Source organism: Gavialis gangeticus, unplaced genomic scaffold, assembly GCF_001723915.1.
Source record: "Gavialis gangeticus isolate Ggan-Ray unplaced genomic scaffold, GavGan_comp1, whole genome shotgun sequence".
NCBI lineage: Eukaryota > Metazoa > Chordata > Crocodylia > Gavialidae > Gavialis > Gavialis gangeticus.
Window position 1 is genome coordinate 3,177,135 of NW_017729026.1, and position 26,199 is coordinate 3,203,333.

Here is a 26,199-nt window from a genome sequence, read left to right on the forward strand (position 1 = left end):
CGGCTGCGGGGGGACCCTGGGTGCCCCCCCAGACCCAGGAGGCACCAGTTGCTGAGCCAGGGGGCGGGATCCCCCGTGTGCCTTGCAGTGGACCTGGAAGTAGACCAGAAGTGCTTCTGGTCCACTTCCGGGTCTGCTGCCAAGTGCACTGGGGAGCCCCCCGCACTTCTGTGGGACGCTCCATGTGCCCCAGCATTGCAGCATTCACAGGCTGCCTGCTACCTTGAGGTATGTAGAAAAAACATTTAAAGCTGTGTCTATGTCCAAATCGCCAACTCTTTCCGAATCTCTCCAAATTGATTTGGAGGGTTCCAATTCGATTTTCAGAGATTAAAAGGTCTTCTCATTCAATTTGGATTCAGAGATTTGGCCACCAAACCAGGCTGAATCTTCACCAGATCGAATCAGGGACTAAAGCTTCTCACGGCCCTAGTAATTACACTTCAGAATGACCGATTCTTAGAACTTTGTCTCAATTTCATCCTGTTTCCTCTTTAAGAAAAATTATTTTTAACATACAACAGAGAAGGTAATGAACGTGTGTGAAATATGTAATCAACATTACAGGACCCTAATATTGTTGTCTGGGAAGCTTGAGTCTGAAAGCTGTTCAGACTCAGGAAATCTGGACCATGCTAAGCTAAAGGATGTTTCTTCTACAGGGACATATTTTAGATAGATATTAATCTTCCTACATTTTTGCATGTTCTTTGTTCATAGAAGTACAAGTCCTACACATAAGACTTCTCTTAACCACAAGCAGATATATGTTTAAAGTTTGGCAACATGCAACTTTTTCCAGATTTGAGCAAATATGATGTAAAGTCAGCTGAAGGGGAAAAAAGTGTGTTTATGAATGGCAAACAAAACCTCTAATCCTGCATAAGCCAAAAGCGGCTCCTTGTATCATCCCATTACCATGACCCTTGATTTTTCTAAGCCCTTCCCAGCCATTGTTTATCTTTCACTGGGCACATCTACATGTGCCCTATGGCATCATTGTTACTGCGCTGCCATTTAGTGTTTCCTTTTGGAAATACTAAATGATGGCACAATAACAACCTGTACTGTGCCATCTGCACAGCACACAGTTATTTTTAGCTGCCACATCACCATAGCAACATGCTATACCAAGGGTAGCTGTGGCATCACGGTTTTTGCTCACTGATGCTACATCAAGTTGCTACACAGATGTAGCGTCATGTGTAGATGTACCCACTATGTCATACATAGAAATATATGTAGATAGTAATGAATCAAATAACATTTCCAGAAAAATTCTCAACACTTCCAGTTCTGCTTTGGAAAAGAAAAAAAATAGACAGGAAAAAAGTTATTCCCTTAAAAGTGTCCAAGATCTTTCTGAACACACACATCTCTTTTAGGACATCCCTTTGGGGACAGAGATTTCAAGGGATTTAGCATATTACTGATACTGTAAAAGAATAACAAACATCAATATAAATCAAGAAGAAATAGCAACTATTAAAAGCAATACTTACTGTAAGGTTCCTGACAATGCCTTCATAATCAACTGGAAGAATCATATGTAAGAATTAGTCACCTAAGTTTAAGGAAAAGTAGATGCAAAATCAAAGAGTTCCAATCATGGGATTTGATTCAGTACTATACACTCTTCTAACAGACAGTTGGGATAAAAAAAAATTAGGATGTATGGAGTTGGCATACCTGATATTCTTGAAATAAAATCAACCAGGAAAAAGGAATATATAATTTCCAATCTTTCTTTAAAGATAATAGATTAATTCAATTTTGCTTCTTGCGTAAGGGTCACCAAAATTCCAGAGCATTATAGGCATTTGGTATTAAAAGTAAATGAGCAACATTTTCAAAAGTGCTTAAGTGACTTAGAAGCATAAGTCACCTATGAACTTCAGTGGGGTTTAGGTTTTTGCATTTGAAAATGTTACAAACATCAACAAAGGTGAACGAGATATCACATAACAAACAGATGTCAGGGAAGATATAAAGCTAACAAGTGTGGTCACAAAAGAAATCAATTATTATAACTGAATGAGGGCATCTAAAATAAGACCAGGAGCATATATCAGGTTCAAAGGAAAGTGGGAATTGCTAAGCTAATAACTAGACACCTGTTTGAAGAGATGCCATGCATAAAACAAAAGGGAAGAAATAGCAACAGCTGATGCTTCAACATTGTATTGAATGACAACATGTGTTCATAAAATACAGACATAGACAGTCTTGCACAGCCAAGCATTCCTGAAGGCAGGAACCCCTTTAAAAGCAGATTTATACGTCTATATATCATCATTTTCCTCAATCCTAGTAGCCCTCAGCTAGCACTGAGTCTGAGAAATAGAAAATTAGGGATGGAAGGAACCTCAGGAGGTCATCTAGTCCAACCCCCTGCTCAAAGCAGGACCATCCCCTACTAGATCACCCCAGGCAAGGGCTTTGTCTAGCCAGGTCTTAACCTCCAAGGATGGAGAGTACTCAGACTCACTGGGTAACCTGCTCCAGTGTTTTACCACTGTCCTACTGAGAGTTTTTCCTAATATCCAACCTAAACTTCCCTTGCTGCAACATAAGATCATGGCTCCTTGTTCTGTCATCTTCCACCACTGAGAACAGTCTAGATCCATCCTCTATGGAAGCACCCTTCAGGTAGTTGAAGGCGGCTATTAAATCCTCCTTCAGTCTTCTCATCTCCAGACTAAATAAGCCCACTTCTCTCAGCCTCCCCTCGTAAGTCATGTGCTTCAGCCCCCGCACCATTTTTGTTGCCCTCTGCGGGATTCTCTCGTACGTTATGCATGTATGAATCCTATTTCAATTGTTTAAATGTATAAAAATACATATTCTAATGACACAGATTAGTTAGCAACTACATACAAGATAAATACTCATCTGGAACATTAATTGGTCTCAAGCGAGCTGCGGGGCCTGCCACAATCATGAAATCATTCACATTGTCCAGATATGTGCTCAGATAGGCTGTTTTTCTGCAGCTAGCTACTTCCATTCCTGAAAGGGGAAATAAAAGTTATTCAAAAGGCAGATAGAAATATTCAGTATTCTTTTTAAGGAGATACATAGCTGATTTCTAGAAATGGAACATATACCCTTCCGGGACAAATTATCAGCCAGAACAAAATATCTAAATAGTAGGAAAGGAAGTGTGCAGTCGTAATGTACATATCCATCTACCCTTTTACAGCTTGTATAAACATCCTAATTAGGGTTGGCAGTAGAAAAGTACAATAAAATATCCATGTGTAAAGAAAAAATATATATGGTTATTTGGGAGTCTGATAGAGTGAATAATTTTCACTTTTGGGCTGTCAGGAACTTCAGCTTCATAGGTATAGCTTTGCAATCTGGGGCAGCTAATGGAAAAAATGCCATGCCTGTGGCTTTTACTTTATCCTATGCAGGTAGTATAAATACACAGGACTGTAACAATTAAGAAGGCAGTTTTAATTAATTAAAATAATAATAAATGTCAACAATGTCAAAATGAAGTCTGTTACTTTGAATTCAAGGAAGCTGGTAATGGGGAAAAGGGGAGTTATGTATAAAAATGTGCAACGGAAAAAAAATAGCTTCATCCCAACCTCTCCAGCTCTAAAACCAGAAAATAAGGACACTGATTCTTAGTTATACTAAAGATGCTCTATACCACTCTGGCATTGCAAACTATTAGTTACAATCATTTTAAGGTTCTTTTACAAAGAAAGAATAATATAAATACAGACCAGGTTAGGACATTTTTCTGTAGTAAAAAATGAAAAAATAATGTCACCTCACTGTAAGAATATAAATTATGAAATCAAATTTACCATGATCAGATACAAGGATGATATTTAGGCATTTATGCAAATTCATTTGTTTGAGACCATCCATCAGCATCTCAATTATCCTGTCCACTCTCTGTAATGCAAGAATGACCTGCAAAACAGTTACATCATGCTATAAAACTAACATTAAACATTTCCATCAGAAATACATTCATTCCTGACAAATTTAACATTTAATTTGACCTATTTTGAAATTTAAAAGTTGATTTAAAAGTATAGTACAATATATTGTCCATGTGTCCATTAAAGGTCTCTTTCAGCAAACAGATATTCTGTTCACATCAATATTCCTATAGACTTCCTTGTTGATTTTTATACGAGTAAGGACTTAAAGTCCCACCCACATTTTCATCTCTGGGTGTTACGATTTATTTGCTTTCTATTTGTCTAAAAAGTCAATATAAGAAATTCCACCTTCGCTTAATTTATACACTTTGCCATTTGGATTATTTTAACTAGAAATTCCCAAGGCTGGACTGGTAGCTTAAATAAAAATGTAAAGTGTTATTAGTTAGAACCAAGCTTTGAAAACTTGGCTGTACCTACCAAATATGCCATTTTATGACTCAACTCTCTCTTCCTTATTCACACTTGGCACCTTGCTAGTGGCAACAGACTGAGTAGGACTACTTGCAAAAAATAATAGATACCTAGGTAATCAATGCAACTAACTAGTTTTTGTATTCAACTTATTATTCAATAAGACCAGTTGCATAATTTACTCTGCTCAGTGTGAGTAAAGGTTGAAGCAATATGTGATAAAGCTGCTGGAAGTCTTTACAACAGTTTTTATCCTCAGAGTACTTTTTACAATACATAACCACAGGTTCATCACTAACAAAAGGTAATGGCAATAGAGTTTGACATTTTTAGGATACGGTGGCTGCTATGAAGGCTCTTTGTTAAATATCCATATAAAGAACCATGTGATCCTCCAGCACTGGCACAAAGCCAGGGTGCAGACTGTCTCAAGGGAAGCTGGCAGAGCTCATTTGCCAAGTTAGATGCCAAAAATGTCTCCAAACTCAAGATAATATAATACTCTGCCTTTCCTAAACCACCAAATTATTTTCCCTCCTCCTGGCCCCTTCTAGTTTGTGGTGTCAACAACTGCATGTATTTTATGCTCTCAAGAGGAGTAACTTATCCCAGATCGTAAGGATTCCTCTTTGTTTATAGAATGGTTACATCACCCACAGTGGTATTGCCAGCCTCTGCAGCACTACACTCTTCTCTAAAGTTGCCTTCTTGTAGTGAAGGGGATATGACCATTTAATTCCACATTCACTTAATTCTTTCACTGACATTGCCAGCAGGAGTGCCAGTTACAATATGAATAGTAATTGTACTAGAACTAAAGTTGAACAGGTTTCATTCAAAACGTTTTTAAAATGAAACACAGCTTTTCCTAAACTGAAAATGGCCATGAAAATCATTTGCTTTCTTTTTCCTTTCTGAAATTTTCCAGAAATTAGCATATGAACTGAGTGAGGGCTACATATTCCCATGTGCATCTACAATTTTTATTATAACCAAAAGACAATCTGATAATTTATTAACACCCTCAATAGCAAATTTATTAAAGGCCCTTTACTCTATACAGTGTTCACTGTTCTTCTAATTGCAAAGTCTGTGTTCTGCTAAGTATGTTAAGAATTCCTGTTTATGGCCATTTATCTAACATGCTTTACACACTCAACACTTAGTACAGAGCTTTTACAGGGAGTTACTTACTTCACTGCTGACTGGTCCAAACTTGTGGCCTGAGGTATCAGGTTCTTCTAAATACAGAGTGTAAAAGTGTGGTCTATATCAAACGGCACCAAAAATGTAATATTTTACATACATATTGAAACACAGTTTGAAAAGACTAATTCAACAATGGATAGCAACTATTAGAAAACTGTGCATCAGAAGAAAGGGAACATTTTAATGGAGGGATAGAAAGACAATTAACAAGTTTAAGTTAATTTAATTGTTGAAGATGGTAAAATAGTGCACAGGGTATTACATTAAGTATAAATGGTAGTTATATTGTAATATATTTATTCATTCATATTTCATTGGTTTAACTGGGAAATGGGAGCTTTACATTCACAATTTCATACCTACCTTTCCTCTTCAGGTAACTTCAACCACTGAAGAATAGTTGTCACCCTTGCCTCAAATGGGATTGAACTGTATCAGAACAATGAAATATCAAATATAATTCAAAGGACCAAAGCAATATTCACAGCCTTGCTTTCAACACAAATAAAAATGAAATCATTTGGCTAGAATAAAGCTCTGATAAATACCAACTAAATCAATCAAAATCACTTATATGTAGGTCTTAATGGCAAATTTTACAAGTAGAAGGCACAGGGCCTAATATAAAGCCTACCAACTCAACAGGATCATCTCTTTTGATTTTTATGGGCTTTGCATAAGGCCCTAAATCTTGCTGGCCTTCCTCATTCAAATAGCCCTGTTGATTTCAGCAGGAATGCTCAAATAGCCTGAGGCTTTCTTTCTTATACTCTATCAACCTGAGTTTTGCAGTGTGAGCCCACCTGTTACATTCGTGATAAAATGACTAACTGAAATCCAGGATAAAACTTCCAAAGCATATCGATAACAAGCATCATTGACATAAACTTGGCTATACCTTTACCAGATCTAGAGCACTGGTTGCTAATGAAGTAGTGCCTTAAGCTACATGAGGCATTCCAAATGTCCTTGTACACCCAGCTGGAGAAGGAAGGATGCAGCCCATATTCCTAGCCAACTGGAAGTCATAATCAACACAAGATCAGCCTATGATCACCCCATCTTTTCCAGTTCTTCCAACCTTTTCTTTCAAGTCATGCTTCCTAGACCTCTGTCAATTTCTTGTTGCTAATTTCTTGTTGTTAATCATAATCCTATCCTATAAAGTGTCTGCAGCTCCACCCAGCTTGGTGTCACCTGCAAATGGACCAAGTATGCAATTCATTCTATCCTCAAGTCTTTAATGAAGTTATTGAATACTACAAGATACTGGACGGGTGCCTGTGGAACCCCTCGACTTCCTCCCAATTAGGCTTCCAACCACTTTGAACACTAATCCAACCCTTTATGCACCTTACTACAGCAGCTTTCATCTAGATTGTAATTCCTCAGATGCCACCAATTATTCCAATTTAACTGTTATATGTGCAATAGGGCTGTGCAAAATTTTGGCAGCCGTTTTATTTCAGAGGTGTTTCAGGCCATTTCAGCACCCAAAACACAGAATCCAAATCAAAATGGAAGGCTCCAAAACATTTCAGAAATGTTTCAAAGAATTTCAGAATTTTGGAGCTGGGTTTACAGGGAACCAAAAACTAAGAAGAGGGAGAGGGTAGGAAGGACTGCTCTGATATTGATATCTAGCTCCCGGTTCAATTCCCCAGCTCTCTGATCACTTCCCCAGTTCTTCCCGGGGGGCACGGGCCCCCAGATCTGTGTGAGGGGTTTCAGCAGGCTGCTGCTGCAGGCAGCAGCTTGCTCACACCAGGAAGCCTGTGGTGCTGCCACTGGCCCCAGCCTGCAGGGGCAGCCTGCTGAAACTGGCACACAGCTCCAGGGGCCCACGCCCACAAGAAAGAGCTGCAGAACTGATCAGAGAGCTGGGGGAATCAAACTGGGAGCTGGGGAATCCAACTAGGAGTTGGGGGAATGTTCGTCCCTGAACGTTCCCCCAGTTCCTGGTTCGATTACCCAGCTCCCCGGTCCTTCCCCCAGCTCTTCCTGGGGGGCACAGGCCCCCAGGTGTGCATACAGGATGACAGCAGGCTGCTGCTAGCTGGGGATGGTTGTGGCTCCAAGCTATTTCCCCAGCCAGCAGCAGCACCCTGCTGAAATCCCACATGCAGATCCAGGGGCCTGCACCCCCTGGGAACAGCTGGGAGAATGATGAGAGAGCTGGAGGAAGCAATCAGAGAGCTGGGGAATCAGACTAGGAGCTCCAGCTGACAGGTGGAGATGCCCCAGCTCCCAGACAGTACACAGCACCCTGCCGAGTCACACTGAACCCCCACCATGGGGCAGCTGCTGTGTGAGTGCCAGGCAGGGAGGCAATCCCTACTGCCCTGCATTGTGTGGGGGGGCTTTCCTACAAGCCACCAGAGGCTTCAATTGATGCTGCTGCATCCAGTGAGTGCGGGGCTTTTTTTTTTTTTTTAAGCTCTGCAATCACTGACTGTGAAACATGTGGATGACAGCAGGCTGCTGCTGCCAGCCGGGGCCAATGCCAGTGCCAGCACCAGCACCCAAGTCTGCCCAGCGCAGCCCACACCAGGAAGAACCCAGTGCTGGCGCTGGCCCCAGCTGGCAGCAGCAGCCTGCTGTTCTCCCGCACACAGATCCAGGGGCCTGCACCCCTCAGGAGGGCTGCAAGGCTGTGCTGGACTCTTCCTGGGAGGCGCTGGTCCCTGGATCTGTGTGCGGGATGACAGCAGTTTTGCTTTGAACAGTTTGAGGTACAGTTTCATAAAAACCCCTGCACCTATCTCCTTGAAACTTGTCAGGCTACCATCCTGGCAATATTCATCTGAATCAAGCAAGAAATGACAAAGTTATAGGCATTTTAGTAATTCCTCATTATAGCCTATGGCCGAAACAGCGTCAAAACTCCAAAACAGATTTGGCAGAATCAAAACGGGACAGTGATCTGAAACCTGAAATGAATCACTACCCCTCCAAAACTGAAACAAAAGATAGCCCTTTCACACAGCCCTAATATGCAAGCTCACCTATAGTAATATAAGTGAGCTAAATCACTGTAATCTTCACCTTGAATGAATCAGGGTTACAGTTACCATAGTTTTACTCAACTTGTACCACTCTAGGTGGGTGGAAATACAACAGTTATAGCAGAACAGCTTTCACCAGTACCGCATGGTACAGGATACATGCATGGTTCCTTATACAGGCATACAATATGCAGAATATAAAATACAGGCTCTGCTAATGAGCATTTCTTTTCTTTTCTTTTTTTTTACAGCCTTGCAGGACCATAACAGTAAGCCATCAGACATGTTTACTCTTCTCTGGATTCTATCATATTGAAAAAGCTGAGCCAAAGCAGGAAAGAAGGAAGAATATCCTTCACAGTATATATAATTATATGTAATTTATTGCCCTTCCCACAAAATAGTCATTTTACATACCTATTGTATATTTTATACAAATTTGGAAAAGTTCCATTAATTTTTGCATCTGATCCTGGCCAGAAATATGTGCCAGCTTTTAGACCTTGATACATAGCTGTCAACCAGATCTATGAAATAAAAAAAAATAATTGTGAAGGTCTTTGAAATAGCTGTGTGAATGTATATCTCAAAACTGTTTTTTCTGACTCTGTGACATTTGGCAGGGTCAAACCTGGGTTGCACTAACAGAGGCAGTATATGCAAGACCTGGGAGGTGACTATATTACTTTATTTGGCATTAGTCGCCCTCAGCTTAAGCACAATATCCAATTTGGGCATTGCACTTTATAGAAGACTATAAACATAAAGCAGCTGAAAAACAAGGTCTATAATAAAGCAAAGATAAGAGAACTTCAGATGGAAAAAAGGAGGATAACAAGAGAACATCATGGCAATCTTCAACATTTGAAAGTTTGCTTGTCATAAGAAATATGTATAAACATTTTTCTCCTTTGCCCCAGAAGGCCAAGATAATTTTTGTGGCCCAAATCATGATTTTTGAATTTTTAACAATTCTGCAGCATCTTGAGAGAGAGCATGAAGTGGATGAAACTAATAAAAAATGAGGAGAGGGCAAACAGAAATGGATTGAATAAGGTGGTAAAGTAATAGCTAGAAACAACAGTAATGAAAGGCACAGAAGAAAGAATAGGCACAAACAATTGCGAGTTGTTGTTTTATTTATTTCTAATATCTTATTCTCCAAGTAAAAAGGAAGAGTGTCAACATTTACGTTTGCTGCAGCTGAAGGGTGGGGACCACCGGATGGCTTTTTATGATATGATATAACAGTTGCAGAAGCAGATTGCCACCCATTTTTCAGGAAAAATATAGAAGAAAAATAAAAGTATTCTGAACTTGAAGGAACTGCCAAGATAATTAATCTGAATGAAGGATCTTCATTAGTAAAGACATGCTAGTTTATTTCATTGTTTACTCAACATAATATCTCTATGGAAAAAACTACAGTAAAGTTCATATCATGCAGATATATTTAAGCTACTTTAGCATCCATTTCACAGTTTAATTTTCCATTTTACAATACAACAATATAATCAAGTAGTTATGCTGAGCAATGTTTGTTGGCTGGCGGGGTAGCATTCCCTGTGACCTTGAATCGTATTATCACCCTGTATGCAGGAGAAACAAGTATATGACATAACTGGCTCTTGTGTGTCTGGCAGCAATATTTTACTTATAAATACTTACAGGCTCTCCTTGGTACCACTGTGGATTAAACTTCTCTGCATTTTTAAGTGTAAAGGAAGCATTTCTTTTTGGGTCATACATCTTGTTATCAATTATACCATGGGATTCAGGATACAGCCCCTGTAATTAAGATTGTGTCATTGTTAAAAAGTTGTTTCTAGAGTACATACATATTTTGGACTCTATCGGTTCAACAAGTTAGAGTGATTTAACAGCATCACCTTCCATTGCTATTGCCAGGCTAAAATACTGACTGAAGCTTCTCATAAAGGTACTGCACTGTTTTTCAGACTGTATGTTAAAATCATATGCAACTTCACTGAATTGGCTCTCCTAGCGTGTATCAAAGTGAAGCAACTGAGGCAATGGCAGGGCAGAATGCTGGGGTTGAGGTCACTGTTATATAGTCATTGGGCAAGATTATCTCTGTGTCACATTCTTGAACTTGGAAATGCAAAAGGATTAAAGAAATTTAATAATCGTAAAATGCAAGAACTTTGCAACTGACCTGCCTCCTGCTATCCCCAAAGATACAACAACATAGACAAGAAAGTCAGTAAATCCATTCAGAATTTCCAAATTCTGCATGCTATAAGCCAGAAAGAGTTTGGTGGTGAACTGAAGGTTAAGAGGCAATTCAATTTTGGAAGGTTTCATTAACTGGTTTATTTTTCCTCCAGTATAATACACTCAAAGGAGAAAAACCTTACAAGAGCAGATTTTGTGAGGCTTCTACCCTTTGGGTTGTATTTGTACCAGATCCCAGATAATCTCAATTATTCCCCCACACAGAATCTGTGAGATATTCACATTTCTATATTGATTGCAGACCCCTCTCTACTTCATACCACTTTTTCTGTTCTAAAGAAGGAGAACAAAGATGACATCTCAGAGAAATTAGTCTGTTCCTATCCCAATGGCCAAATGTGTGACTGTATCAGACAAGGTGAAGGAGTATACCAATTTATGAACCAATAGAAATTCTTGCAGCTGGTACTCAACAATAGGTATTACTTATTTGGATCAATTTAATCTAACCACAAAATAGCAGTTTAATATGGTTACTATCATACCCCAAGCCATAGTCAAAATAAGAAAAGAATACGTGTGACTTCTACTTTGAGGAATTCTTAAATATTCTTCCTAGATATATTGATAATCCATAAAAAATAAACTTCTATTTCCCTTGGAAATTATTAACGCTGAACAATATCTCTTCCTGGAAAAAAGCCATAAAATGGTCTTACTGTGACAATGGAGTAATGATTGGGAAATGTTTTTGTTGGATAGACAGGTATCAGGCTGGGAGTATATGTTCCACATTTTTCTAAGGAGAAAAAATGTAAAGTTAGAAAAGAGAGAAACCAACAAGTTCCAATTATATATTAAGTCATTAATATTAAGGAAAATCTCGTGAATACCAACAGGACAACAATGCGGGCTACAGGTGGTTAAATGTGCCCTGAAAAACTGAACGCATTTGACAGTTTCCCATCAATTGTCAAACAAATGTGTTCAGTTGTTCTAAGGATTCTGCCAGAACCAACTATCCTGCACTGTTCTTTGTGTACTTTAAGGCACTGGCTGCCAACTGGGCATTCAGGCCTTCACTTTGTAAACACATTTGTATGTTTTCAAACTTTACAATATGACAAACCCTACGAATGCCAGTGATGTGTAAAAATTACATACATTAAAGTGTTCTGCAAGATGCCAGATGCAACTGCGATTTTTGTCTCAATTTAAGAGTGGTCTTGGCGCATAGTGGCCATGTCTACATGAGATGCTGATTGCGCAGTTGTTACTGCTCATTCATTTAGTTCTTGTATAACCAAGTACTAAATGACTGCACAGTAACCAGCAAGGTTACCTAACGATGCTTACTGAACTGAACTGCTCATTACTACTGTGCTGCAGCATCACACCACAGTTCATGCCCAGCAATGCTATGGCACAGTAGTAATGAGCTACTGCGCAGTAAGCATCTTGTGTAGACATGGCCCACATAAAGTAAAATCACACTCTCTTATCTCTGAACTAGCACTGTTTTATGTCTATAATTCTTCATATTAATAACATGCTAGTTATTAATAAACTAGATAAAGTAGAAATGAAATGTAAATTGTCTGCCACATCTATTAAGCTACAGACCTGGTTTGGGAGGAGACCCATTATTTAACTGACTTAAATGACTATCATACCAGCAGCCTTAACTGTTACTGTACCCTATACAAAATTTGTAGCACTACAAAAATAAAGAGTTGCCAGAGCCCTAAGAGCACCATTTGCTATGCAATCACCATCCTTTTTACTGGCAAGAATTTGTAACTTTCATGGAAAGCCTTGTCTAACAAATTGCCACGTGACAAAGAAGTTACTTACGTAATTTGCTGATAGCAGGAAGAAGTCCACCCCATGTACGCAAATACTCTGCTCTGAAGCCATCCAAGGAAAACAGTAAGAGTGGGGGTTTTGTAAACCTGAACAATTAGAAATTAAGTAATTAGTTAATCAACAGTTTTCCTGGCATCTATTCAAAAAGTTTTGCTTGAAATCTTCCAGGTCTTGAAGTTTAGATGTAAGTAGAAAGCAGGGTAAATTTCACCTTACAGACTAACTGAGAAAAGAGATTTAATGGGAAGTTATGTACAGGTGCTGTACCCAAATACCATTGAAATACTGTAAGGTGCATCATCTTTCCACCTCATCTTATAAAGCCAGAACATGGCAAAATGACAAAAACATATTTCAAGCCCATTATTGATTATTTGGAAAGGGCTGATAATGCGCTTGGTAAGATATGAGACAATGCTTACATCTAAATCATTCTATTAAACTCCTTTTAGCTGGTATCAAAAATACAGTGTTATTCAACTGAAGATTAATTAGGTAATAGAGCCACGTCTTCACTGGGAATGTTTTACAGACACTTTAGAAATAGTTCAGCTAAATCGGTTTTAGTAGCAGTTTGAACCATCATACAACTAATCTTAGGGTGGCCTGATACGGATGGAAATTCACATTAATGTGGATTTCTAAGATATTCAGGGATTTGGACTCATGCTTCTAGTTTTACGGATGCTAAATTTATTATCACCTGTTAGATGTCTTAGCAGAGATGACAAAAATCAACTGCACATAAAGGTGCATTTATTATCCCACCCTGTTTTGTTCTGTATCTCTAAAACAGGACTGGAACTCTTTGGCATATTGGCCAAAAAAGCTTCATGCACTGCCAGCGACTATACCACAAGTCAGCAATCTCTGGCTGTTGGCCAGATCCAGCCCACTGAACCAGAATTTCTGGTTTAACCCAAATGGAAACCATTCTCGTAAAAGACTCTAGATGCTTATTCTTCCATGCTGTGAACTCAAAACCCGAGGAGAAAAAGTAGAAATCATAAATGGTAGCTCTTCCATGTTATGCTATTGCTTTCCCTTTCAATTAGTACTGAGGGTGACAATCCCTTCATTTAAATAGTAGAATTCAGCAGTATGCAGTTCATTTCCAGCTGGGAGCAACTGTCTTGAGTTGCCTCTAAACCCTGAACAGAAATTTACCCTCAAGCCTCCAGATTGACAGCTGGCTCAACCAAGCACCTCCCTGGCACAACGAGAAACAGCAGAGCTTTAAAATTAGAGCTAAATAGAAACCATATATTCCGACTTGCAGGAAATTACAAACATTAAAACAGAACATTCTAAAAAGATCAATTAGGAAAAACTGAAATATTTTACTTACATAGAATAGCTTTTGTCAAAATGTTTCTTTCCAATAATGTAAAAACCTTTTGTTTCAATAATGCCAAGACACTATATCTGACACATGAACTATGTATTTCTAAAGCAAATTAAATAAAATGATAAAATTGATATTAAATGTTTTGGCCTCATCAAAATAAAACATTTCAACATTATCAAAATAAAAATGTGAAAAGCTTTTATACATCTCCATCAACGATTTACTTGAAATCAACTAATACCTGCAGAATATCACTACTTTGACAAAGCTGTACTTTGCCAGAAAATTGTGCAATCTCAAATTTTTCAGTCAGCACAATCTGGGACCCCTTCAGGCAAAGGTAATAATCCAATGTAAACCTGCCATAGTTTACAGTTCTCTTCAATTTAAAGATAAATTTGATAATTTCAGTCAAAAACATACTTGACATGCAGATCTTTTTTTCCCACTGCTGATGTCACAGGTCTGCAGCCTAACTCCCTAACAATGTGAATGTAATCAGCATGAAGAATGCAAAAATCAGGTCCAATGTGGAGTCCTAGCCACATGCCATATGGTCACTGAGTACACATGCCATCTTAGAGATATTGTGAGCTCTACTGACGTCACTGATTTGCCAGTGTGAAAGGCAAATTCTAATTATTGCGTATTTATAAAGGTCAGTTAAGTGTTTTCCAACAGTTATGCTGCATTTTCCAAATGCATTTAAATATTTGATATTACATATTCCACATAATAGGAACAATTTTGGAAGAAATGGACAAAGAATTGCATTAAGAAGTATACCATTTTCAGAAAGAGCATGACAAGAACTAACTGACATCCAACCCACATTAGATCCCAATGCCAGAACCTGCCGGTAACAGCAAATGGTACTTCAGGGTTTGTGAATGTGATTTTTGAGAGAAAAAACAATCTCCTGACTTCATATTTGACTTTGTAGACCATTTAGACAACGATCTCAACCCTATGTAGATCGTATCTTGATCAGAAATATAAAGCAGCTGTTTCGGATTCAGAAGTCAGTGCTCCTAGCAAAGAGTAAATCCCAAAATGCATGTCAATGGCAAAATTACAGAATATCAAGTAAATAATCTGCAGACGCACTGCTGAGGTTCTTCTAATATTTCAAAATTAGCTTTACTTATTGCCAGATTTGACTTGGTCCTGAAAGCTTAGAGAACATTAAACATCTTACAATGGTGGAATCTACAACATAAGAAATTGTTAATAAACATGGCTGGTAAGTTCTCAGCATCATTGCATGTGACATTTTATGTTCTTTATTTAAGGTGGTGGCAACCTTTCTAGACTGAAGAGACATCTCTTTAAACTCAAGGCACCCTTTGGAAAATTTCAGCTCCCCATTATTACTTGTTTTTGGGCCACAGAAAAATAATAAAGCTATTCTTGTACTGCAAAGAACTCAGAAAGATCATAAAAAGTCAAAATGTCTTAATTTCTATTTGAAATCTGTGGGTTTAATCTTGTGAATCATATTTGCACACATAACACCGATAACATTGAGAGGCCCCCGTGGGGACCCCTTGAAAGGATCTCAAGATACCCCTTGGTGACATGGCAACCTTGCTGAGAATCACTGGTTCAGGATGCAATTTCCACATTTTAGATAATTTTCAAATCACACCCTCCCGGCCTTCCACACAGGACCATTGTCTCAGGAGAAGCAAAAGGAATATGAAAAATGTGTTTGTGTGATGGTATTTATTACTGGGAAATCATTAGGGAAATTTTACTTCTCTGGAAGCCAGAGAAACAGCATGTCACATGTGACCACAAACCCAGGAATGACAGTGAACCCAGGGAAACACTGAAACCAGTTGGCTTTTGCTGTTGCACTCTCTTTCCCCTTAGAAAAAGCTCAGAAGGATCAACCAATAACATTACAACTGTAGGGCTGGGGCAAGTAGTGAGGTGGGAAACTACCTAGATGTGCTGGGATAAATAGACTGTACTAGCAGGTGTCTAAGACTGCTGGCATTCTGGAGTGCTGCCTAGTTGGATCTTGTCAGAGGTGGCTGAATCTAAGGGTAAGTGGGTTCTGGGATATCTGGGAGTGCAGAGGTACATGGGTGGGTGATATTTGGGGAAGCAGCTCTATCTGGCTCAGGGGAGATGGCAGCTGAGGGCTGCCTAGGGACTGGGGAGTCTGTCTAGGAAACAAGGGCTCTCCCAGTGGGAGAGTTTACTAGGCTGAGTTTGGGTAGAAAGCAAAAAGTCTAATTGTGGAAAAAAGAGTCAGAAGAGACCCAAAGACTAGGGACAGAAGTTATACATAAACAGGTTTAAGTGATCAGAAACTGGTTTAAACCTGTAACAGAACAGACGTTCAGTGCACATAAACCAGTTTCAAAATGGCTGAAACTGATTTAAGATAAACCTGGTTGAATGTAGTATCAGACTTAACTGAACTGGGTCAAACCAATTTATGAAAATTCTCTCCCAGATGCTAGGGTAGCCAATATAAAGGACGGTCTGGTTGTCCTATGTCCTCTATTGATACGAAACCCAATGCCTTTATGTCCTCTATTTTTTCTCTGGAAGAGAGAAAATAGAGGACATAAAGGTTTCTTGAAGAGAAGAATAAAGGATATAAAGGCATCAGGTTTCATATCAATAGAGGACAGAGTAGCAAAAAACAGGAATGTCCTCTATGATGGCCACCCTACCCAGACCCCTTCCTGGTTCAAATTAAATCAGAGTATCCCAACATGCTTTCCAGCCCTAGCTTTCCCGTGCTGTCTACTGCTAGGTAGAGCAGTGAGAGTTGGCTGACAAGGAGGTGGGGGGGGGCAGCCTGGCTGGGGATGCAGCCTAGTCTATGGGGGTGGGAGGATCTGTACCCCCCTAGGCAAACCCTGGCTGAGGTCTGGAGCCAGACGTGGGGGTTAAACACCCCTTCCCCCATTCAAACTTACTGTTGGCTGTGACTGTGGACTACATATCTCACAGGCACCTGAAAGCAGGAAGAGGAAATGATGAGCAACCCTGCAGAGTCCTGCTGCTGTGATTCTGGACTGCAAATCCCAGAGACCTTGGGGGCAGCAGGAAGAGGAAGTGAACGGGGGGTCAGAAAGCCGTGCTCTAGTGCCCCCCAGCTTCTGGCCTGAGCCACTGCAGGCATGTGGCTGCATTTCCTGAATCAAAGGTAAATGTGTGTTCACTTCTGCTTCAGTGTAATCTGTGCAGTCTGGCCTAACCTGCAAAGACTGAATAGATTCAGGCTCAGGCTTTTTGACTGGCTGTACTTAGCCAAAATGAGGAGAGCTATTTACCACTGAGGTTTCTCATTTCCTGGCTTCACCAACAGGGCTACTTTCTGCTGGTGCCACCTGCATTCATCATGCTTCTGTTTGCCTTTTCCTTGTTCTGCTCTGGCAAGGAAAGAGACTGTAAAAGAGACAATCTCTCTGGGCTTCCCAGCAGTCTCTGGTAAACGCCTCCCCCAAAAACAGGGTGCAAACACGGTGCCAGGCTGCAGGTGAGTCACATGTATGCGATTCACATACTGCAACCAGGAATGACAGGGTATGAAGTAGAAATAATCATTGCTCCCCCGCCCCCAAATTATACTCGAATGGATTTTCTCACAGCCCCACTAGAGCAATTCTAGGGAGATGTGGTCTGAGAAAACCTGAGACAAAAAATGGACATTTTTTCTGGGTGTTGTGTTGCCCATGATGGGATTAGATATTTGTGCATCAGACCCTTGGCTGGCTCTTGCATAGGAAATTCTTCTCTAGATGAAATGAAGAACAAAACTTCTACTGACTTAAATGGAAACCAAACTGGACCCATAAGGCATAATTATTTTTAGTTTATGAGTAGGGAATATCTATCATTTTACCATAATGAAGACTGTATTACCTTAATTCATGTATGGTGAGATGGAAATAGAAGGTATTCACTTTGTAAGATTCAGTAGTTAAGGAAGGTGGCAAATAAATGGTTCTTGTACACCAAACCCTTTATCAAGGGAAAGCTTTTGGAAATATCTATATTTGTAATGTTATTGGAAGACATTTGGAAGTTGTAAAATTATAATAAATGATCATTGTCACTCAAAGATTCCTGATGATATGGGCATTTTTTCATGGAGATAAATGTTAACTTTAAAAATAATTAAATTTGAACACTTAAACAAAGAGACTATCCTTACCCTGCTGGACACTGGGATTCATTAATGTTCTCACATTTTTCTTCCACCCAACTTTTTTCTCCTTAAAACACAAGAGCATAGATTATTTTTCAGAGATTGATATATTCCTTCTCAATTAGTTCAAATGATTTTATGTTTTCTATTTGTTGCTGTTTAAGGTTAATTAGTCCAAAGGAATATAATATAGCTTTAATATTAAATTAAATGTATCGGTTCTATGGTTATTTATGTTTTAAAAAACTGTATTCAGCCTTCACAACATCAGAACGAGTGAGGATTTATCAGGTGGCTTACTATTACTTACTATAATTGTAATAGCAAGAACTTAGCAGCTAATAATAAAAAGTTGGCCAGACCAACTTTTAATAACTGCTCAACCATTAATAACTGCTATAATTAATAACTCAACCATTAGCAACTCAGCCATTAATAACTGGTATAATTGTTTTAGTTAGGCACTGCATTGTTAGGGCCTAGGCATTATTAGGACCTAGAATATTAATAATTAATATCACGGCATAACTTTTATGTTCTCTCCTTCAGACAAGCAAATTCTGTGTATTAAGAAGTTGGCAGAATGAGTGTTTACCTTGGCAAATTGCATAGTAATTCAAGCAACAATCATCTTTTTCCACACAATCATCTGAACAGGAGCAATGATACTCAGGTCGCCTCTTTTCTCCACACCGGAATTTATTGCAGGTCCATATATGAGCTACAACCCAAAATTAAATGCAGAGAGAGTACCGTTTTTATTTCTAAGTTAAATACATAACTAATTGAGAAATGTAGGATGAAATTCTGTTCCCCAATGAATATGCAAAGAGTTTGGAAGTGTCTCTCACATGCAGAAACACAGCAGATTTGGGCCTTTCAGAAAGTAATAACACCCATATCTAAACAATAACCCAGATGCATGAACATCTGCATGCAATTACTCAGCATATGGTTATCTATCACAGACCAGTAAAAACCAACAAAAGACTCCTTTAATGGATTTCTTTAAATGTGACAAGTTTATCTTTCATAGCCAACTCATTTAATCTAGTAAATATTATTTTAAAAAATGAAAAGAAAATAAACCAAAACCCACACCTGAAATACTTAGACAAAACCAATAAACTATAAAGCTAGCTTGGCTCTCATTTAAGTTACTCAGAAAAATGTTACCATTGATTCTTGCCTTGATTCAAGGAACACTTAATAAGCATATACTTATTTCCATTGATATTTGAGATAGCACACAAGTTCAGTCTTATGGCCTACTGACATTAGCTGAATCTCTGACTTCAGTAAAGTTATTTTCCATAAATCAGAGAACATACTGCTATTTTACAACACAATACTTCTATGCACAATAACATTTGAAGACACTCCTTCGATAAATATTGGATATACATGCTAAACTGTAAACTCAAGCAAACATCTTGAAGTCAATGGGATTAAATATGTGATACTTCACTAGAGCACATTTGCTTGGTAAAGGCATTAGCTGTGGAAGAGGCAAAGACTATCTCTGTGTAAAGACATTGTTAGCTAGTTTCATATCTGATCATTAATAAGAGTAGCAATTTCCTCTTCCTGCTCCAACAAAGTCGTTAGGAGGTTGATAATTATGGACCGGATTCTCTTCTCACAGTCAGTGGTATAGGTCTGGAATAACTCGCCCAATTCTAAACTTGCATTTTTGCGAGGGAGACTACAACTTGGACCTATAGAATTAATGGCAAAAAACATTTTTCTGGCTCTCACTTAACTAAAGTAATTCAAGTAAGCTAATGAGTGGGGTGCAGGCATGGGGAATTAATTTATATAAGCTTACAATAATAATCAGAAACGTGTAAGATAAATGCAGTTTAGAAAGTGTTTAAAGCTCTCTGCAGAAGCAGTTTGAGGTCAGTTGAACTGTCTGGGTTTAAAACCATCAATCTGTGGATGTTTACTTAAAGATGAAATACTGAAATAGAGAGCAGCACCTTCAGTGCATGAATCTAGAAACTATTGTTTTTTCTGAAAATAAGAATAAGTGGGGCTGAGAAGTGACTGTAGATTTTCTGCTAAATTCTGTTCCTCTTGTTATCCAGTTCTTCTACTCTCCTCCCACATAGGCTGTGACAACGTGATAGAACAGTCAATCTGACAACCTGAGTCAGAATGTGGCCTCTGCTGTGTATTCCAGCAGGGGAGAAATGGAACATAAAAACTGAGAAGCTCTGATGATGAAGGGGACCAGCATCTGTCAATCTTATATTCATTTGGATAAGAAGAGGGCAGAAGATAAGAAGATCTGGATAAGAAGAGGGCTTCACAGGCTCATTTCCAGGTTCTGTACATGAGGAATAGGCACAGATGCCTGTGGGCCTGATTCCTGAAGATATCCTCAAGAGCACCACAGCAGCAATATAGACATACATTCTGCTTCCTGGGCCAGGTGAAAGGCCAGATCAGATCAACAACGCAATACCTCCACATGCATGCAGAAGATTTGTGAGAGAGCCATGATCATACTGCTAGGATTGCAAGCCAACTGGAGCAAGAATAAGCTTGTTATTTTTCTGTATAATGCATTTCTACACAAGCACTTACAGTGCAAACTGCGGAGCTTGTTGATCTGGAGTTAATTGCAATAAGTTCCACAGTTTATTCAGATGCAGCATGTAGAGCCCAGGTAAAGCAGCCCCGGCTGGCAAAGGGCTCCAGGGATCAGCCTGCCAACCTGGGACTGCTAACCTCAGATCAATGTGCTGCTGAGGGGCTGGTTGGGGCATGAGGGAGCTTCAGTGCAGGGCTAGCCAACAGGCAGCCCCTGCACTAAAGCACCCTTGTGCCCCGGGCAGCTGGGCAGCATCAGCACGTGTGCTGCTGCAGTTTTTTACTCCCCAGCAGGATAGAACTTGTAAATACATTTCACTTGGAAATACAAGTACTATCCTGCTATGCAAATTAGTTTACTTCAACCTAATACAGGTGCACGCATAGACGTCAAGATGTTTAGGCTACAGCTAATTAGTCAACTGTGCAGTAAATATCTTATATAGATGCACCCAGTAACTACCACAATAGGTCCCTATACCTGCTTTGGGTCCTCAGGAACCACTATACATAAAATAATAGCAGTAGTTATCACTGCAGTGCACAAACAGTAGCAATGGTGGTAGCAATAACACACACAAATCACCTGCTTTTAAACCACTTTCCTACTTAGATCAGGTCTAGGAAACAGGGTGCAAAAGATGCCAGTAGCTTCTGGTGATCTGTCTGCCCTATAGTGGAGTTGCCTCATACTGTAGTAGTGTAATTATGCCCCTCTACCTCCAAAAACTCTTCATCCTTACCTGGCTCTATACATGTCTCCTGAAAATCTAAGCAGCAATTTCCAAGTTTGGCACAATCGGCATCACAGCGGCAGCTTCCAAATGTCCTCTCAAAACAACGGCCTTTACAGGTTTTAACTGGAATAGGTGACAATATTAGATGTCAAATGGAATACTGGATTGACAGGTCAACAATAATAATAAAAATCAATGCAGTGAATGACAGAGATAAGATATTCCACAATTTAAAGCAGACACAGCAAGGAATTGATTTTGTAGATTGAGATGTTAAAAAAAATGAAAGAACAAAGTGCACATGTACACAAGATGCTATATGTGCAGTAGCCTAATAATACTGCACAGTAGCATGTCACAGCAGAAACAGTGCTACTATGCTACTACACAGTATTATTAGGCTACTGCGCAGGAGCATCACTAAAAAGACGTGCTGGTGCTACTGTGCAGTAACACCACTTACTACATATTGATTTAGTACTCGATTATACAAGTAGTAAACTTAATGTGCAGTAACTATGGCACACTAATGAACACTTAGATGCACCCAGATTGTGATGAAATCAATTTCAAATGTTTTACTTTTTCTTACTGACATGAAACTCTTTTGTGTGCCTGAACTGAAACCCCCAATCAATCTACAACCAAACATTCATTTTCAGGCATTTGCATGAAAGAAAACGGAAATGAAGAGCTAGATTTGCAACAGTGATACAGATGCTGTCCTATTTTATCTGTTAGTGGTTAGAACGCAAACTGAGGATGTGAGAGACTTTGTTTAATTCTCTTCTCTAGCATAGAAATCTGAAAGCTACAGGTTTCTAACATCATAAAGGAACTTTCAGTCTTATCTCATGATATTTTTCTAATTTGTATAAATAATAAAAGATTAATTACAGCAGGAATTGAGAACCTATGTGACCCACCTCCTATGCAGGCACTCTAACCACCAAGAGAGAGAATCATTCCCATTCTTGATCTTTGTTTCAATGATTAAGTGTTTTGACCTGTTCACAAAGAAGGAAATGAGGGAGACCAACCTCAGAATAACCCTATTAGCCTGGTAATTAGGGTGCTACCCTGAGGAACATGAGACCTTCAGTTGACTCAGTCTCCTGAATCAAGCCAAAAGAGCATGTGAACTTGGATCTACTTCTCACTGGAAAAAAACAAGTTAACCTAGCCCTAATTTTAAAAAGAAAGTTTCAAGAAAGTTTTACTCATTCCCTTAAAGTAAGCTATTTCCTCACTTGTTCCAGTTCCTAGAATAGCACCTCCAGACTTCCCATCTAAGAAATGTTTATAATGGAAAAATCAGATCCTTCGCAATGAATTTAAAAAACCCAAAAGGAATTGCCTTAGGAATGTTCCCATATTAACGTGCTGGTAGTTCAGATTAAAGCTGATTGATTTTTCAGTTCAATGATTAACTGAAAAAAATACAACTCAGATCAAAGTTAAATGAAAACTTGTTGGGGGAGAAGAGATGAGAAGCTGGCTGGGGACTCAAAATACTATAATCCTTACTGCACCGGACTTAAATCAAAACAGCTCAATTTTATGTCCTTGTAATAATAATAATTTAAAATGAAAGGTCAGGAATTTTGGCAACAAAAGTCTAACTTCGCAGAGGAGCTGAAGCATAATTCACAAAACCTAGGAGGAAGTAATGGTAAACTTAGCTACGATTCAGCAAACTGAGAAAGAAGAGACACTCCCCTCCCCATTTTATCCAGTAGTACAGTGGTTAGGGCATTCACCTAAGAGTAAGGAGACTTAGGTTCAAATCTCTGATTCAAAACGAGGCCTACAACTAGGGTCTCCCAGTTCCCAAGTGAGTGCTCTAAACACCAGGCTTAGGAATCAGTTTTTCTCTCTGGCACTATGAATAATTATTTTATGCAGGTAGTACAAGTTCATCAGAAGACACTGATAGAGGGCTTCTTCTCCCACGACATGTCTACACATTGCCCTACAGTGACATAGTGATACACAACATCACCATACGGTGCTCTACGGCGATGCTGCCATCATGTATGTCAATAGGTGATCACTGGCTATATCGCCATAGCAGTGCACTCCACTGCTACAGTATACCGCTATGGAGATGCAGCCAATAAATCTAATAGTGTGCCACCCATATGCCACAGTACGGGCAGCTACTGCGCCAGGTTTTAGTATTTCTCCATATCAAGTACTAAACATGTCACGGTATTAACATCGCAATACGGCAATGCATAGACAGGCCCCCAGATGACTGCACTAGCCAGAGGGCTCTTAGATAAAGAGGGAACGGCACCTTGACCTCTTAATTTTTTTAACAGCTCATAAACCTTCTTGCAAATCTAGCCCCAAAATATCTCTCCATGCCATTTTGGAAATTCCAAAATGAATCTTTTCAACATTTTTGGAATTTTTTCCATTATTTACCACATTCAACCCAAATTCATAAATAGTTTCAGTCATGCATGGGCACCATCTTTTGGCAAATAAGTGATCTGAAAAAAATTCACTTGGATCTAACTGAAGTTATTACAGCTACAAAATCCCCTTCCCCTGAAATGTCAGGATGTTATTCTGATCATTTCAAGATGATGTTATAAAAAATAATTGGCCAAAATATTAACAACAATCACATTATTTACCATCTCTTGTACAACTTGGCTTCAGTCCAAATATACATCCTAAGATTACGGTTAACACGCAGACACACAATACCTGTAACACAAAGGGAAAAAAATACTGTCTTAAAATTCTGAAATTATTTTGAAAACCTTTTAATTCATTAAAGTTTACTTTTCTATATAATTTCATGCAAGGTGCTAAAGGCATAAATTAGCAGACTAATTCCATCCTTCTTATTCAATTAAGTAGTCATTATTTATCCAAGTAATTTTGTTGATTTGAATGAGACTACTTCTTTAGTAAAGGACTGGAAAGAACTGGATCTTTATTCCTCTCACGACTTTTAGTTTTGTAAAAGGGGCAAGTATTATCTTTTGTCCCTTGCTTATGATGCTTGTCCACTGCGGGAAGGGAAAAGTCTACCTTAAAATACAACCATCACATTTCCAATCTCATATGCAGGTTTTCTATAAAGCTATCCTTTTATTTGTTTGTTGGTTTTCCCTTCCTTCCACCCACTCCTTCCCCAAAGGTTATTATAAGATTGTGCAAAAAGCTTCGTCATTGGCCACAGCAGCCAGAGCCTTTTGAAAAATTGTAGGTATCCCTTGTCTTTTTTTAGGCAGAAAAATCTATTCCATTCTAGTCTCTCTACAGCAACACTGGCCAGTACTGTGACAAGCTGCTGTGGGATGTCAGACTATCAAGTCTAGGGAAAGATTCCCTCTGACTTCACTGAGCACTGGGCCCAGCTCATAAGCTTTTTAGGAAAAGAGATTTTGTTTTTTTATCGTCTATTAAGAGAACATATCAACTTCAGCATTACACTTATGATTAAATGTCATCGTGTGTCAAGCACTGGAAAGTCCTGCATCCCAGCACATAGGCTGTTGCTGAGCCGCCTTTCCTGGGGCTGTCATTGTGACACTTCTGTAAAACTGTGTCCTGGGCTGTGTCCTGTTCTGCTCACCCACCTGTTGCTTACAGCAACAATTTAAAGATCTTTTGTTCATAAAATATTTTGAGATGGCAAGAGAAAGAAGAAAATAGAAGGGAAAAAAATCCTTTAGGACACTTAAAGGTCAGATTTCTGATAAATCTTTTCTGGAGAAATTAACCGTCAGCTACTTGATGAAACTTTGCTTAAATGCTATTCTTCCCCCCCATCCCACTTTCTTTGGCTCAAAGGGCTCCTGTAGATGTGTGGGGAGCCTGCTCTGATGCACTGGATTAATCAAGTCTGCTGAAGCACAGAAACTGATGCACTCTGGCAGCCTTCCATGTCACAGGTATGAGCATCCCTGCTCTGAAAAAATGGTGGTGGGGCACTTTGAATTAAAACACGTCTGGTAAGCTTTAGTGCAAAGTGCCCCACCACCATTTTTCAGCACAGGGACGCTGATACACATGACGCACGGGTGCTTTTAATTAAAGCATCTGGTGCTGCATCTCAAAATGCATGTAAAAATGCCCAGAGAAACCAGGTGGTAAATTAGCTTTTTGAATTCCATTGTTACAAATGAATCACATATTGTGTTGCAGACCAAATCCATTATTACTTAGCATTTCCTTCATTATTTCATAAGACTTGTGGGTGCTTTAAGTAAAAGCTATTTGATTCAAGAGAAAAAAATAGAAACGTTATAATAGTTAGCCACAAATTGTTGAAATGAATATGCTTATAACATTCAAAATACAAAGGGAATCGCAGGCTGGGCCTCACCAGGCTAAAGCTGACAAAGTATGGTTCCAGTCTTGGAGAGTTTATTGGAGAAGATGCCTGACAGAAACACCCCTTCCTCCCCGCCCCTTTTCTTTTTTTAAATTGATGAGAAGAAAGGAAGAAGAAAAGTGGGAGAGAAGCCCTCCAAAACCAAACACTATTGTAGAAAGTTTCAAATTCCACAACAGAATGAGGAAGGAAGGTGAATCTATCTTAGAGTATATTGCTGAGCTCAAAAAGCTAACTGAATACTGGTCTTTTGGAAATGTCCTAGAGGATATGTTGAGGGACAGATCTGGTTGTGGACCTGGTGATGTAAAAATCCAAAAACAATTA

At 39.1% G+C, this 26,199-nt stretch overlaps 1 protein-coding gene across 1 annotated transcript in view; it reads right to left on the bottom strand.

Annotated features, from left to right (window-relative positions):
- Positions 1–26,199, bottom strand: part of ENPP1 (ectonucleotide pyrophosphatase/phosphodiesterase 1) — a 93,890-nt gene that overhangs the window by 37,990 nt on the left and 29,701 nt on the right. The window contains exons 2-14 of the mRNA XM_019520265.1: positions 24,161–24,233; positions 21,522–21,638; positions 18,776–18,901; positions 18,187–18,247; positions 12,647–12,744; positions 11,512–11,591; positions 10,265–10,384; positions 9,014–9,123; positions 5,955–6,020; positions 5,577–5,649; positions 3,825–3,933; positions 2,878–3,009; positions 1,503–1,534 (exon numbers count right to left, since the gene is read on the bottom strand). Coding sequence (XP_019375810.1) covers positions 1,503–1,534; positions 2,878–3,009; positions 3,825–3,933; positions 5,577–5,649; positions 5,955–6,020; positions 9,014–9,123; positions 10,265–10,384; positions 11,512–11,591; positions 12,647–12,744; positions 18,187–18,247; positions 18,776–18,901; positions 21,522–21,638; positions 24,161–24,233 — 1,197 coding nt within the window. The remainder of the gene's footprint in view (positions 1–1,502; positions 1,535–2,877; positions 3,010–3,824; positions 3,934–5,576; positions 5,650–5,954; positions 6,021–9,013; positions 9,124–10,264; positions 10,385–11,511; positions 11,592–12,646; positions 12,745–18,186; positions 18,248–18,775; positions 18,902–21,521; positions 21,639–24,160; positions 24,234–26,199) is intronic.